The 15,085-nt window shown below is 36.3% G+C and overlaps 1 protein-coding gene across 2 annotated transcripts in view; it reads right to left on the reverse strand.

Annotated features, from left to right (window-relative positions):
* Window positions 1-15,085, reverse strand: part of vwa5b1 (von Willebrand factor A domain containing 5B1) — a 52,369-nt gene that overhangs the window by 20,878 nt on the left and 16,406 nt on the right. For both annotated transcript variants that reach the window (XM_079588060.1, XM_079588059.1), the window contains 4 exons: window positions 12,586-12,762; window positions 7,227-7,337; window positions 6,461-6,663; window positions 1,465-1,579 (listed from right to left, as the gene is read on the reverse strand). In XM_079588060.1, coding sequence (XP_079444186.1) covers window positions 1,465-1,579; window positions 6,461-6,663; window positions 7,227-7,337; window positions 12,586-12,762 — 606 coding nt within the window. The remainder of the gene's footprint in view (window positions 1-1,464; window positions 1,580-6,460; window positions 6,664-7,226; window positions 7,338-12,585; window positions 12,763-15,085) is intronic.

Genomic DNA, 15,085 nt, shown 5'->3' on the forward strand with positions numbered 1-15,085 from the left:
TGCGTCAGACAGAGTTACGGCACGCTCGGAGATGAGAAGGGTATGTATGGACTTATCTAACTCTGGGGGATACGGTGAATAAGCTAAAGTCCCAAAAAGTCAGCCTGTTCGTAAGGCAATCAATAATATTGTTGAATATTAAATGTACCCAACTAAGCAAGCCAAAAGACAAGGCAACAGTGGAAAGGAACCAAAACTCCATCAGGTGAACTTAATCAAGGGAGCACGGTCTGTAAAAAACAGTACTCTATATCCGGGGTTTCCAAAGTGGGGGCCACCAGGGGGCGCCGGAGCAAGTTGGAAGAAGAAAAAGAAAAGCAACAACAACAAAAAACATAACAAAAATTATATTATTATGAGAATTGTTATGAAATAGTACTATAATAATTTGTCGCATAGCCTATCTGAACATTATACTTTTAATGCTAATCATTTAGAGATTAGGCGACCGGCTGATCAGTCTGACTATGCCGTTTTTATGCCGGTCAAATGCACTCGGGCGCCGCATGATTAATATCGCCAACATCAGCATCACACGTGCATACGGAACGCACATGTAGGAAAACTTGTGAATTACGGCCGTTTCACACCGCAAGCGCGAGCGGCGCGTATTTTTTTCGCCATGCATGTTAATCAATTAGCACATTCACACCGTGAGCAGGAGCGTGCTGCTCACGCTCAATTAAAGTGAAAGCACACTTTTGATGGACAAAATAAATATGATTTCACACAAAAAGTGCCTAAAATGCACATTATTTGCATGTCTAGTGTGTTTTAACAAGAACTGGAGTAGGCTATGTCAGAAAAGAAAATGAAGACTCAAAAAAATATTTATAGAAAACGTACCCATTTAAACTTGTTTTTATTATCCAGTTTGGGTAAAAGTATATGGTGTAAAAAAAAAAATATATAGAAAATAAATATTTGTGTGTGCTGTAAAGTGGTTAGAAAAATGTAATCGGAATCGGCTAAAATCGGAATCGGCCTAGAAAATTATAATCAATGCATCTCTTTAATCTTTCTGATTGGCTAGTATCAAACACCATCACATAATCTGATGTTCACAGATGTTTTATTTATTTATTTCTACATTTGCCGTAGTATTGTCGATGGATTCAATAACACATCCTGCAAAAGGGGGGCCTTGGCCAGACCCTAGTGGTATTTGGGGGGCCTTGTCATGGAAAAGTTTGGGAACCCCTGCTCTATATAAATAAACGAAAACAGGAAAATATTTAGACGTCACGCTAGTTTTAAACAGCAGGGAGAGAAGGAACAAAAGTGAAATGTGCTGTCAGCTTTGATTATTACCCTAATTTATGTTTGATTAAACAAAACAAATTGTTAATTGCTAATACATTTGGGCACTCCACAATTTACGTGGCTGCTGTAATTGCTTTGCGGTGACATTCAAAATAACAGGCTGTTGCGGCGGAAGATAAACACGTCAGAGAAAACGAGGACCTTGGGCTGCAGTCGTTCTCCTTCTGCCAGGAACTCAGCTGTGCCTCTGGAAACTGCAGACAGTCCTAAAACCAGCCTCCTGCACGCACCCTGACCTATGCCGAACGTGTAACACCTGCCATGATGCAAACACACACACAGAGACAGGACAGGTGCGGTGAGTCTGTGAAAACATCACATAATGAAGAAACTGCATCTCAAATCGGTGATGCTCTTCCAGATAAAATACACGTATTGCTTTGCTAATTCTGAGACTGGCGAGCGTGCTGTCAAGAAAGCCAGGAAGCAACTTATTAATATTGTTTATTAGAATAGTAAGCATCAAATCTTCTTCAGCAACTCTCTGTCTCCGAACATAGGCAGGTGCCTTCAAAGGAAGCATCCAAAGTAAAACTGACTAGGAATGCTCTATAGGCTGAAACTGCATAGCATTCAAGTAGATACAGAGGCTTACTACTATGCTGAAAAACTGTTTAAACCAGCCTGAACTGGACTTGCATGGTTTCATGGTCTTAAATCCTGCAAACAGACCAGCTAAGGCCAGCTTAGGCTGATTAAAAGAGCTAATTCCAATACGGTTTCATGTTAGCATATTGCTAAGCTAACAACACAATATTCTAATGAGTACAATAACTAAAAATAAAATATTGGGTACAACAGAACATTTTTCAGTGAAAGATATAGCACCAACATATCAGTTTTTTTTTAAAATAACAGAATCACTGAGTTGGAAAAAGGATCACCCCCTTGTGTCAGTATTTTGTTGAACCACCTTTGGTTTAATTACAGCCTTTAGTCTGTAGGGATATATCTCTACTAACTTTGCAATATTTGCCCAGCTCACTCCTCTTTGCAAAACTGCTCAAGTTCAGTTAAATATGATGGTGGCCGTTTTAGTGCTGCCACTAACGACTACTTTTCTAACGACTAATCTTTCGACTCATTTTTCGATTAGTCGACTAATCTAAACGACTAATTTAAAATAAAAAAAATCAAGTGTTTGTTTCGTTGTGTCCATTTTATTTTGAACTCAACTGAAGGGCCAAAACATAAAATGTCACCTGTTCAAAAACATTATGCATGAACAATCTACGCATAAGTATCTGCATTTATTAGGCTATACCATATTAGTCAGACTCCTAATATAATCCTCACCGTTTGTGTACTGCAGTCTTCAAGTCATTCCACAGATTTTCAATGCGGTTTAAGTCTGGGCTCTGACCAGGCCATGCAAGGACATTCACCTTTTTCTCCTTCAACGACTGTGTGGTCAGTTTTGTTGTGTGCTTAGGGTCATTGTCATGTTGGAAGGTAAACCTTCTTCACATTGACCACTTTCTGGCAGAGGGCAGCAGATTTTCCACTAGAATTTGACGGTATTTTACCCTATCCATTTTTCCTACTATCCTGACAAGTGCTTCAGTCCATAACAGGATATTACCACCGCCATGCTTTACTGTAGGAATGGTGTTATTTGGATGGTGAGCTGTATTAGATTTCCAAGCAGACACATCGTTTGGTGTTGAGGTCAAATAATTCAATTTTAGTCTCATCTGAACATAACACCATTTTCCATGTGGCCTCAGAATCTTCAAGGCGCGTTTTGGCAAAGCTCAGTCGTGACTGCATGTGGCCTTTCTTGCGGAGTGGCTTTTTTCTAGCAACCCTCCCATACAAGCCACATTTGTGGAGAATTTGTGATATTGTTGTCACATGCACACAATGACTACTCTGTCATAAATTCCTGCAACTGCTTCAGAGTCTCGGACCAGTTTCCTCATGCCTCTTTCATTGAGTTTGGAGAGATGTCCAGATCCAGGGAGGGTGTGTGTTGTACCAAATACCTTCCACTTCTTGATAATAGACTTCACTGTGCTTCTAGGCATTGATAAAGCCTTTAAAAAAAATTATATCCATCACCTGACTTGTGCCTGTCCACAACTTTATCCCGGAGATCTTTTGACAGTGCCTTGCCACCCACAGTTGATTGTTTGCTTCAGTTGCTCTACTAAGGGCTGAAACGCTCCAGGAAAGCTCTTCTCATGCTGAGCTCATCAAAATGACCACAGCTGATCACAGTTGTAAGTCAAAAGGCTTGGTGTGCCATTGAGAAGGTGATTAGATAGTTTACAAGTCACTTTTAGGAGGGGGGTGATCCTTTTTCAGTGATTCTGTTTTTTAAAACAGAATAAAACAAAAACTGGATAAAATTAAAAATGTGTCCATCTTTATTTCAGGCTGCAAAGCAACAACATATGATTATTTTAAAGGGGGGTGATTATTTTCTATACCCACTGTATATATATATATATATATATATATATACGATAAAAATGTGTGTGTACAGATATATGTATATATATATATATATATATATATATATATATATACGATAAAAATGTGTGTGTACAGATATATGTATATATTAGATATATAGTACCAGTGATGGGTACAACAGTCCATTTTTAATTAGACCCTTTTTTTAAATAAATCCATTTAAATATCTAAGTATATAAGTAACTATATAATGAATATACATAATTATAAATAAAATAAATACTCATCCATCATATTGGATTTTTTCAGTGAGCTTGTCACAATGCATTTTGTGATTATCTTACAATTTGGTCAAATTCTTCTAATTAAGCAAACTTAAAATTACATGTCATTGTGTTCTGAAATGTGCATAAAGTAAATGTCTGTGTTGAGACTACTTTATGCTGTGTTCTCATACAGTGCCATGGATGCTGTCTAGGCAGCGCACTAGGTTTCGTAACCAAGCTAATATTTCAATAAAGAATGAATATGAATATGAATATTTCGAAGATATATGTGACCCTGGATCACAAAACCAGTCACAAGGGTAAATTTTCTGAAATTGAGATGTATACATCATATGATAGTTGAATAAATAAGCTTTTCATTGATGTATGGTTTGTTAGGATAGGACAATATTTGGCCAAGATACAACAATTTGAAAATCTGGAATCAGAGGGTGCAAAAAAATCGAAAAATTTAGAAAAATCTCCTTTAAAGTTGTCCATTTATGTTCGCGATTGTGCTGCATCCACTCACAAAAAATGTAATTTTCCTACCGTAAATATAAAAAATATCTTCATGGAACATGATCTTTACTCAATATCCTAATGATTTTTGGCATAAAATAAAAATTTTGACCAATACAATGTATTTTTTGCTATTGCCACAAATATACCCGTGCAACATGTGACTGTCCAGGGTCACATATTATATTAGAAATTTCTCGACAATCTTTAGATTTTAGTCTAACTGGGGTGGAGTCTGTAAAACACCAGATCTAATGCACAGTATCTGAAGGCAGTAGTAATTGAGTGACCTTCAGTGTAGGCAGCCACATCTGTGGCTCACTGCGTGCGAGATACAAGGTGCACTGCTGGCTCACTGCACTAACAGGGAACACATCTGTCCATTTACTAAAGTGTGGACTGGCGATCTCTGCGTCTGGTCAGTTTACTGGGAAACATTCTTCCCTAACAAGCAAAGAAAGCCGAGTCGTGTCCCCACAGCAGAGAAATGAAGTGCAGTGCGACAATTGTGATTATTCTCGCTCGTCTAGTATAAGTGTTGTTTAAGGCAGTAAATTACACTCCAGTGTCATTTCCCAGCCATCGTCTTTGTGTCTGGCCTCAGCTTGTGTCTATTGTACAGCAGGAACGGCTGTTAAAACCTACGGTTTCTTCCATTCTTTTGAAAGAAAGTTATTGTCGCATCTGCTGTAGTAGGACGAGGAAGAAAAGAAGTGTTCCTCTCAGGTGAACATCTCGGCATGTGACAAATTGACTGGAGGTGGGACGGGAGACGGAAGCCTTTAAGCAACGGACTGCAGAATCAAAGCCTGCGAATACCAGCAGCGTTATGGCTAGTGCGGATCTAGGAGGATTAGACAGAGAGACATCAATTCACGGTCGCTAGCGTCTGTGCTGATCTGATTATGATCTTATTACCTGAATAGCTCTGCAGCTCTGTATCCTTGAACCTGTGATATTAAAGGATTAGTTCATCCGAAAATGAAAAATTTGAATCATCAGTCATTTAATCAGCAACTCATTCCAAATGCACACGGCTTTCATCTGTGGGAAATAAAAAATGAACCGAAGACTGTCCGAGTTGCTCTTTTCCATATAAATGAAAACATACTGTGATCAGGGGATGATTATCACACAAAAAAAAAAAACATTGTTTAATGTCTGTATGACTTGATCACTATATTCCAAGTAATGATATGCTATTAAATATGATCTATTCAACTACTCAACTATTCAATATATATTTTATGAGGTTAAGTAAATAATAACAGAATGTTCATTTATTGTCCCTTTCACGTCTGCTTGCATTAGTTTGCCAACATATTATCCTTTACTCGATCAATAGTTAATGCACAAAAAAAATGTATCCACATTTTTTTTAAATGTCAATGTAAAGCCTTTACTTTGAAATTGAGTTATTCCACTTAAATATTTAGAGTTCGCAATCAATGTTATTATTGTTAACTAAAATTAAATGAGTAAAAAAAAAAAAAAATCATAAATTGGAAAAAAATAACTGAAATAAAAGAAAATATAAATATTAGATGAAAAAGTTAAACTTTATTTTAACTTTATTTTATTTCAGTTAGTTGCCAAGGCAACATTTGAAATGGAAATAAATTAAAGCTAAGTAAAACTTAAGCTAAAACTAAAATGAAAACTGAAAATATAAAAAAAGCTAATTGAAAATATTAATAAATACTATTTTTTGATGTGCCCCATTTGATTTACTTTTTTTCGTTTTGTTAAATGTAAAAGGTTCTCAATATTATTATTATTTATTTATTTATTTATTTTTAAATATATACTGTGTATCCTGCCAAATTAAGAGATGGCTTCCAAAATCATTAGCGAGTGCTACATGAGATGGACCTTAAATGCAATGTAACTGTAGATAAAAGTGTCATAAATGTAAATGTGCAAACATTGACCTGGTGAACTTGGCGTGGCTGCGGAGCAACTCAATAACCTTCCCTGTGTTACTGACGGCTCCGTCGGTCAGGAGGAAGAGCAGGCGAGGATGACCTTTCTGCATGGGCTGCTGTAGGATCCAGTTGAGAGGAGCCAGTATGTTTGTGCCGCCCATGTCCGCCCGGATCTTCTTCACGTGTTCGTAAGCCAACGCCAAACTCTCCTGTGAGATAGATGAGGTTTGTCAAACAGTAATTTAGTACTGGCAAAATGGGCTTACGATAAAACATGGCTGCCTATGTGGTACAAACTTGTTGTTTTTATTAAAATCTCTGCAACCTGACTAGTGAAAACTCTTTCAACACCCATAATGCACTGGGCATGTTGTCGTCCAAGGCCACGCCCAGTCTGCTCCTATTGCATAGGCTTGACCAGTCAAAACTGAGTAGGAAATACTACTTAGCAAACTTTTAGTAACAATGGTGTCAACTTGTCTTGTTACATTTGAAAGAAGAGGAACGGGGAGCACCTTCTGCATTTACGCTTAAAAGAAAGAAAAGAAAAAAAACGATTTGCCACAGAGACTTCTGAATAAGCAGTGTTTTTATGCATTATGAAATCAGTAAGAAACTTTAATGGAAATTCATCATGTAAACCCAGACCTTTGCCACTGTATCCCAGCAGAAAACCACAAACATGGCGCATCTTGAGCGTCTCAGTGTAAGTGGCGATCTAATGAGGGCAGTGATTGAGGACGCTGACTGTGGGTGTCTGCGGGTGACCTACCTCATCGTAGCTCTGACTGGTGGCAAACAGCGTTTTGAACTTGGATCCAAAGCCCACTATGTTGAATAAGCATGCTGGAAAAAGGCTTTTCAGAATCACGACCATTGCGTCCTGTGAACACACAAAATAGGAAGGTCAACGTGAATGAGGGTGGCAGATAAGCAGGTTAGATAATGATGATAATGATAAGATCAGATGATGGAGGAGGAGGATCAATATTGGAATGAAAAGGGGAGGTACGAGGGTTCCATGATTCTGTAATTTGGATTACTTATTAAAAACAATATATATATATATATATATATATACACAGTATATATAAACACATTGTTTTTACTGCAATTAGCAGTGTGTGTGTGTGTGTGTGTGTGTGTTAGTGTGTGTGTGTGTGTGTGCGTGAACTATATTGCATTACCCATTCAAATATGTACGGTATATATATACAATTAATATATTCACATAATATTACATAAGTTAGTTATATAAGTGGAAATATTTCAATATATATATTGAAATTACTTGTACAGCCAATTTGATTATACTTAAAATTTTAAGGCAGAAACTGAACTTTTTAGTTTTTTAGTTTTATAGTGATATATTATTTATAAAATATCAGGTTCACTCTGAGTTTACATTTTTTATTTGACATGCTCATATTGCTTTAATAATACATTACAGCCATTACCAGATATTCTAGTAATTTGCCATGTAACATTTGCATATTATTTAAATCAACTCACATTAAACTAATTGCAGGGTTAAGTGCCATGCTTGACGGCAGGACTGTACCCATAGACACTGAGGGTGGCATGTTCCCACAAATGTTTAGACTAGTGGTCGATCGCTAATGGCTTTTCAACTGTCACCCTTGCTTGGATTGAACCAGCAATCTTTGCATCAATAGACAGTACTGCATATTGAACACAAGAATTCAGGCCTCCATTGTGTCTCATCTAAAGTAGTGGTGTAATTTATAGCGCTGCTTTTCGACAGACTGACAGCGAGTACAGTTTGTAATTAGCATGAGGTTATAATTAAGTTTGTAAATATGAATGTGATTATTAAAGAAGAGTTTTTGCATTTTTTTACAATAATGTGGTCTTTCACTGTTTTGAATGATAAAAAAAAAAGAAAATCACCAATTTTTATAGAATTTGCATGATAAAATGCAAAATCTCAGAGCACTTCCTAACACATTCAAACTGAACTTGAAACACCATTATAAAATATATTTAGTTCTTAAATGGATAGTTCACTTGTAAATTAAAATATTGTAATTTACTGTGGAACACAAAAGGAGACATTTTGAAGAATTGTATTTTCCACCCATGCAATTACAAAAGAGTGGCTTCCAAGCTTCAAAGGCTCTAAAGAACCACCCCATACACAATATTTTAAATCTTCTGAAGTCATACGACAGCTTTTTGTGAGAAACTGTTAATCACTTAAAATGTTTTCACAAGAGTTGATGAGAGAATGTCTATTTGGATTTTCAATTAATCAGATAATCCAGTTCATCAAACCAGACTGGATGATTCATTCACAAATTGCACTGATTCATTTTTCCAGTTCAACTTACTAAATTTCGACTTAAATTTCAGTTTGTTCCTCACACAAAGCTATTGAATGAATTCAGAAGCCTTTGATGATCAAATCTTCGTATTAATATACTTTTATGATACTTTGATGGTGCTTTTGCATCTTTATTGGAATTTTGAAAGCCATTCACTGTTAATTCACAGCAAAGATGACAAGTACAATTCAACATTTCTGCTTTTGTGTTAAAGGATTAGTTCACTTTCAAAAAGTTTTTTGCTGATAATTTATTCACCCCCATGTCATCCAAGATGTCCATGTCTTTCTTTCTTCAGTCGAAAAGAAATGTTTTTGAGGAAAACATTCCAGGATTTTTCTCAATATAATGGACTTCAATGGCAACCAACGGTTTTGAAGGTCCAAATGTCAGTCTCAATCATAGGTCTCAATACAGCTTCAAATGCTCTACGATCCCAGTCGAGAAAAAAGGGTCTTATCCAGCAAAACGATCGGTCATTAAAAAAATAAATAATAATAATTATATACTATTTAACCACAAATGCCCGTCTTCACAAATGCCCGACCATCTCTGAGATGCATTAGATGTATTACGTCATCACGTTGGAAAGGTCACGCAAGACGTGTTTACAAAGTAAACGGGCAAAGACTACTACACGTACCAATAATGATATGCACACGAAAGGACCATTAATAATAAACTGACACAAATACATATAAATATGTGTCATTCAACATACTTTAAACACTTGGTCGGTACTTCCGACTACATCTTGCGCGACCTTTCCAACCTTTTCAACGTGATGACGTAATACGTGGCGCATCTCAGAGATGGTACAAGACGGCAAGATTGCATTTGTGGTTAAAAAGTATATAATTTTTATTTATTTTTTTGAAAATGACCGATCATTTCGCTGGATAAGAGACCCTTATTTCTCGACTGGGATCGTGTAGAGCCTTTGAAGCTGCATTGAGATCTATGATTGAGACTGACATTTGCCAAAACCTTAATTTCTTTTCGACTGAAGAAAGAAAGACATAGACATCTTGGATGACATGGGGGTGAGTAAATTATCAGCAAAAAAACTTTTGAAAGTGAACTAATCCTTTAAATGGAAGATATACCGGCGGTAGTCATGAGGGTGAGTAAATGATGGCAAAATGTTCATTTGGGTGAACTGTTCCTTGTAATAAATGTATCTTCCTTTCAGTGTAATCTGCTGCTGTCCTCTTGCACCCCACCACAATGGAAATATGACATTTCAAGCATGGAGCAAGTCTTCTTCAGGGTCAAGGATATTCTGGGATGATATTACCGCTAGAATGACCCGAGCCTTTACATTAGAGCCATTTGGTGTCTGTGGTCAGAAGGGGAGCATCCTCAATCAAAAACCACAGTGAGTCATCGCTGCCTCGTGCGTCACGCTGCACAGAGGACACGAGCACACACTCATTCACACATATCCAATCTCAGCATGGAGACTTACCAAGTTCAATTATTGTAGCTGCATGAGCTATTCAATGCAACAAGCTGGCGATTTCATTACAGAGCTCCTTCAACAGGCTGCTCAAATGCTCGGATTTTGTTCAGAACAACAGAGACACATGTTCAGTAAAATATGTCTTTATTTCAAAGTAGCAAAAACAGTAAAACTAAAAAAACTGACTAATCTCAGTCTAAAAGGTTTAATAAAGTCCCGATATGGTTTTTTGTATGGTACATAAACATACATTTGAACAAATATAATTCTACTTTGTGTTTATTAAGTGGAAACATGTGAGAAACACGGTTTGATTTGTAACATTTGCATGAAACATTTTGTATCTAAGCTGTTTTAGTTTAAATATAAATAGTACCATTCAAAAGTTAACGCTTTCGTATGGCATGTGTTCGGTCAATCAACGTACTACTACAGTACGTCACTGATAGTTATTTTTGTGCTGGGTTAGACCCTATAAGAGCTAATTTAGTCCCCCCAAAATGCATTAATATAACTAAAATCGTTCCCAGTTCCTTTGGTGTGAACACGCTAAAAAGCAGGTGCTTCCGCCAATCGTTAAAATGTTCCTCCGGTGCGAAAGCTCTTAATGTGTTTTTATTTATTTAAAGGAGAACTCCAGCGCAAAATGAACCTTTGGTCTAATTACACATTGTTACCTACTCAACCGTTATCTGAGATTTGTTTTCATGATTATCGAATGTAAATAGTTTTATCTCTAAAAACAGTTTAGCCTATAACGCTAGTCAGAGGTGGAAAGTCCAGGTTCAGAAAGTAAAAGTCCTCCTCAGTATTTTGTTCCAATCACCTGGACTTGCTAATTAGCACAGTTTTTCAGCCAGGAGATAGAACTAATTAGTGAAATCAGCTCATGGTTCATGGGTGGAATAAACATATGGCAGGACTTTTACTTTCTGACCCCTGGACTTTCCACCTCTGACGCTAGTATAACGCTAGTATATGGGGCATAGAGTAATGACAAATAAAAATCGCTTGTTAATACCACTAACAAGGCTCAAAATAGCCCCACACTAACACGGTAGCATAATGAGGGTCCCTACCTTCAAACCGAAGCATTGAGAACTTTGACAGTGTCCAGACAGTTTAATAAGAAGATATTTTATACATACAGTCAACTTCACGTATACAAGCAGAAGCCATCTTTGAAAAACAGACTCGATCAGTCAATCAACGAAACGCCGATCTAAATGCACTGGACCATATGAGATTCTACACAGTTCAGCGCATTTGGATCGGCGTTTCGTTGATCGACTGATCGAGTCTGTTTTTCAAAGATGGCTTTGCGTTATACTAGCGTTATAGGCTAAACTGTTTTTAGAGATAAAACTATTTACATTCGATAATCATGAAAACAAATCTCAGATAACGGTTGAGTAGGTAACAATGTGTAATTAGACCAAAGGTTCATTTTGCACTGGAGTTCTCCTTTAAGTTCTTCAGCAAAATCATTATGAATATATTGTAAATATTAAATATATTGCCCAGCCCTACTTGGTACGATGAACCTCATGATAAACTCTCATGATAAACTTTGCAAAAATGTAACAGTAAACAACTTTATTACTTTAAAGTAACCGTATGTAAGACTGTGGCCAAAACTGGTACTGCAATCACTTTCAAATTACTGTAGAGCGGTGTATCCCCTCCCCCTCCCCCTCCCCCTGACTCGAGGTTGCCAGATAGGCTGCAGGATCCAGCAGGAACGTCGGCTGCTACAAGGAGCTTCTAATGGCAAGACTAGAGCAGAGCTGGCAACCCGGATGCCGAAACTGATTGGTAGATAGGTGGAGGGCGGCGCATCAGGCCAAAACATAACATGACAACATCAACATCAGTTGAGGGCTGCAACTTCACTTTTAAATGACAATATCCTGGCCAGACTACTGTTGTCAGTGATATAAGCATTTGAAATGAACATGATTTCTTAATGTCTACTGACATATCAGGGCCATTTTATGATTAATTGAAATACATTTCTTACATACGGTTCCTTTAAGAATTTATAAATCTGTTTACTCCCGTAATCTACATAAAACCATCCAATCAGATTGAAACTTATGAACACAAGTGGGTGATCCGTCTGAGGCTGAGGCTTATGAAGAAGAGTCTCTTCGGTAAATAAGCACCGCTGTGTGTATATAAATACCCTTTTCCATTAATGGTCATTAACACGACTGAAGCACTTTGGGGTTTTAAACCATTGAATAAATTAGGATGTCTTAAAGTTAATGAGCGTTGGGAATGAGGGGCACAGTTAGCTTAACGCAGAAGCAGAAGCATCATACCTTGACTCGGTTGATGTTGACCCCGCTCATGCTTCCACTGCGGTCAATGAGGAAGATGAACTCCCCCTGGATGCTCCGCAGGTCAGAGGTCGTCGAGCGGAGGTCTGGGCAGAAGTTGAGCATGACTACGGGGTTGTGGAGGATGTCTTTATGAAGCCTCTTCCGAACGATTTCCACCTACACAACACACACCAGCCAGTGACAGAGCCATTACTGAAACATGTCACACATTACACAACAGAACTAAAACAAGTTATTTATTTTCATAAAGCCCATTTTTAGGAATATTAAGAGATTGTTTGCGTATTATTTATGCATATTATTCTCATGCAATACTTTGTAGAAAAATTTGGTTAATTAAAAGGTGAAAAACACATAAAAAATATGCAAATAATATTTAAACTAAATGTATAGTATCTCTTAATGTTCACTCAAGCCCCGAGGTGGCTTTTTCTATGGTCTGTCTATAAAGATAAATATGAACAAATATAATTCTGCCTTGCATTTATTTAATGGACAAGTGTGAGAAATGTTTAACATTTGCATCAAACATTTTGAATCTAAGAGTTTTAGAGTAAATACATACAGTTCCGTTCAAAAGTTTAGGGTCTATAAATTATTATAAAAAATATATATATATATACATTGACACATTAGTGCTGTCAATCGATTAAAAAAGTGAATTAGTTGTACATTTTTCAGTGATTAATCACGCCTTCATGTTTTTTATATATGTTTATATTGTAATCATTGCACATTTAATCTCCAAATGAATGTAGAAACAACAAAGACAGTAGCCTATATTTTAAATATTTGTTAGATGGCATCTTTCTTTGAAAGAAGGCCAGTATCACCAAAACCAATACTGTCTCTATGAAATATATATATATATTTTTTTTTTACCCATTAATTATAGACATTCAGCATTACAGTATACTATACATTTTAACATTTATTAGGCTTTAAAATATATAATAAATTTTAATTGGCCCAGTCAGACCTGTTCAGATACTGTCTGAATATACATATATTTTATACTATATAAAGTGCATATATAAGTATACTTTTTTTTTTTTTTTTTGTTCTGTGCACTTGTCAGAGCTCAAGATCATTTAGAGGATGACAATGAGCCTATTGTGTACTTCTCTAAATGAAGTACTTCAGATTAGCAATGTATTTCAACCACTTAACATCACGTTTCAATTGGTTGGTCCATTGTACATTAAATTACTCCTTGGAAATCTGCAATTTCTCTGCTCACTTACAAAATGAACCTTTGGAGGAAATAGCTTTCTTTTACATAAACGTGTCCTGTATAAAACTGAGCTTGCTTGGATGTGCACAAAGATTTTCATTTCCAATGCGTTTTAGCTGCTAATCACCTGACAATTTTCAAAGTTCAGATTCAAGTACAATCACTGTCATTATTGTATGGAGAAAAATGACCAGAGCAAATGTAATTCAGGTTTGGAACAACGTATCGGGAATAAATGATAACATAATTTTCATTTTTGGGTGAACAATCGTTTTGAGGATATTCAATGTTATTCAGCTCACTTCAGTAAAGGATTGATAGAGACAAATACTGAAGCTGTTGGCCAAGATCAGAATTTTGAAAATCTTTTACGGGTCATGGATTCCCCTCTCATGCATTAAAGATTTTATGCATTCCAAAGGTGGTGAAGTTAACTCTTATTTCGCTATGCAATAGGTAGAAACCCTATGGACTGAGCTGAAGACCTTTGACAGTTTCCATAGAAACCTCTATTCATTGCTGATCATTTTAGGGCTGAATGTTCTCTCCCTCCTGTTGAGGAACAGCACTCACTTAAGGACGCAATTGAAGCTTTGCGCTGCTGAGAAACATGGATCTGTGCCAGCATTTCCACTTAATGTAACTACTTCCTGAAGCGATGATTAGCAAGAATCAGCAAGAGATTTTACATTAATTGGATAACCTAACTAAATTCGATGTCATACTGGATTTTGAATATGATTGTCATTAGGCTAAATCTAACAGCCTGATGTTAAAAAACCCTGAATATTTTAAAAAATGACTGGAACCTACAAAAGTTTGGGATCAGCAAATTATTTATTTATTTTATTTTATTTTTTGAAAGACTTTTATTCAGCAAGGATGCATTAAACTGATCCAAAGTCATACGAAAGATATTCATAATTAGAAAATCGATATTTTAAATAAATGCTGATCATTTGACATTTTTTAATCAATGAATCCTGAACATTTTTTATCATGGTTTCCACACAAAAAATTAATATTGATAAGAAGAAATGTTTCTTGAGCAGCAAATGAGCATATTAGAATAATTTCGGAAGGATCATGTGATACTGAAAACTGGAGTAATGATAGCCTACTTTTTTTACTTTTTAACATTAATAGTGATACATTTAATAATTAATAAAATAATACACACATATATTAATAAAATGCATATATACACACACAGCACACTCACCGGCCACTTTATTAGGTACACCT

The sequence above is a fragment of the Phoxinus phoxinus genome, assembly GCF_949152265.1.
Source record: "Phoxinus phoxinus genome assembly, chromosome: 18".
NCBI lineage: Eukaryota > Metazoa > Chordata > Actinopteri > Cypriniformes > Leuciscidae > Phoxinus > Phoxinus phoxinus.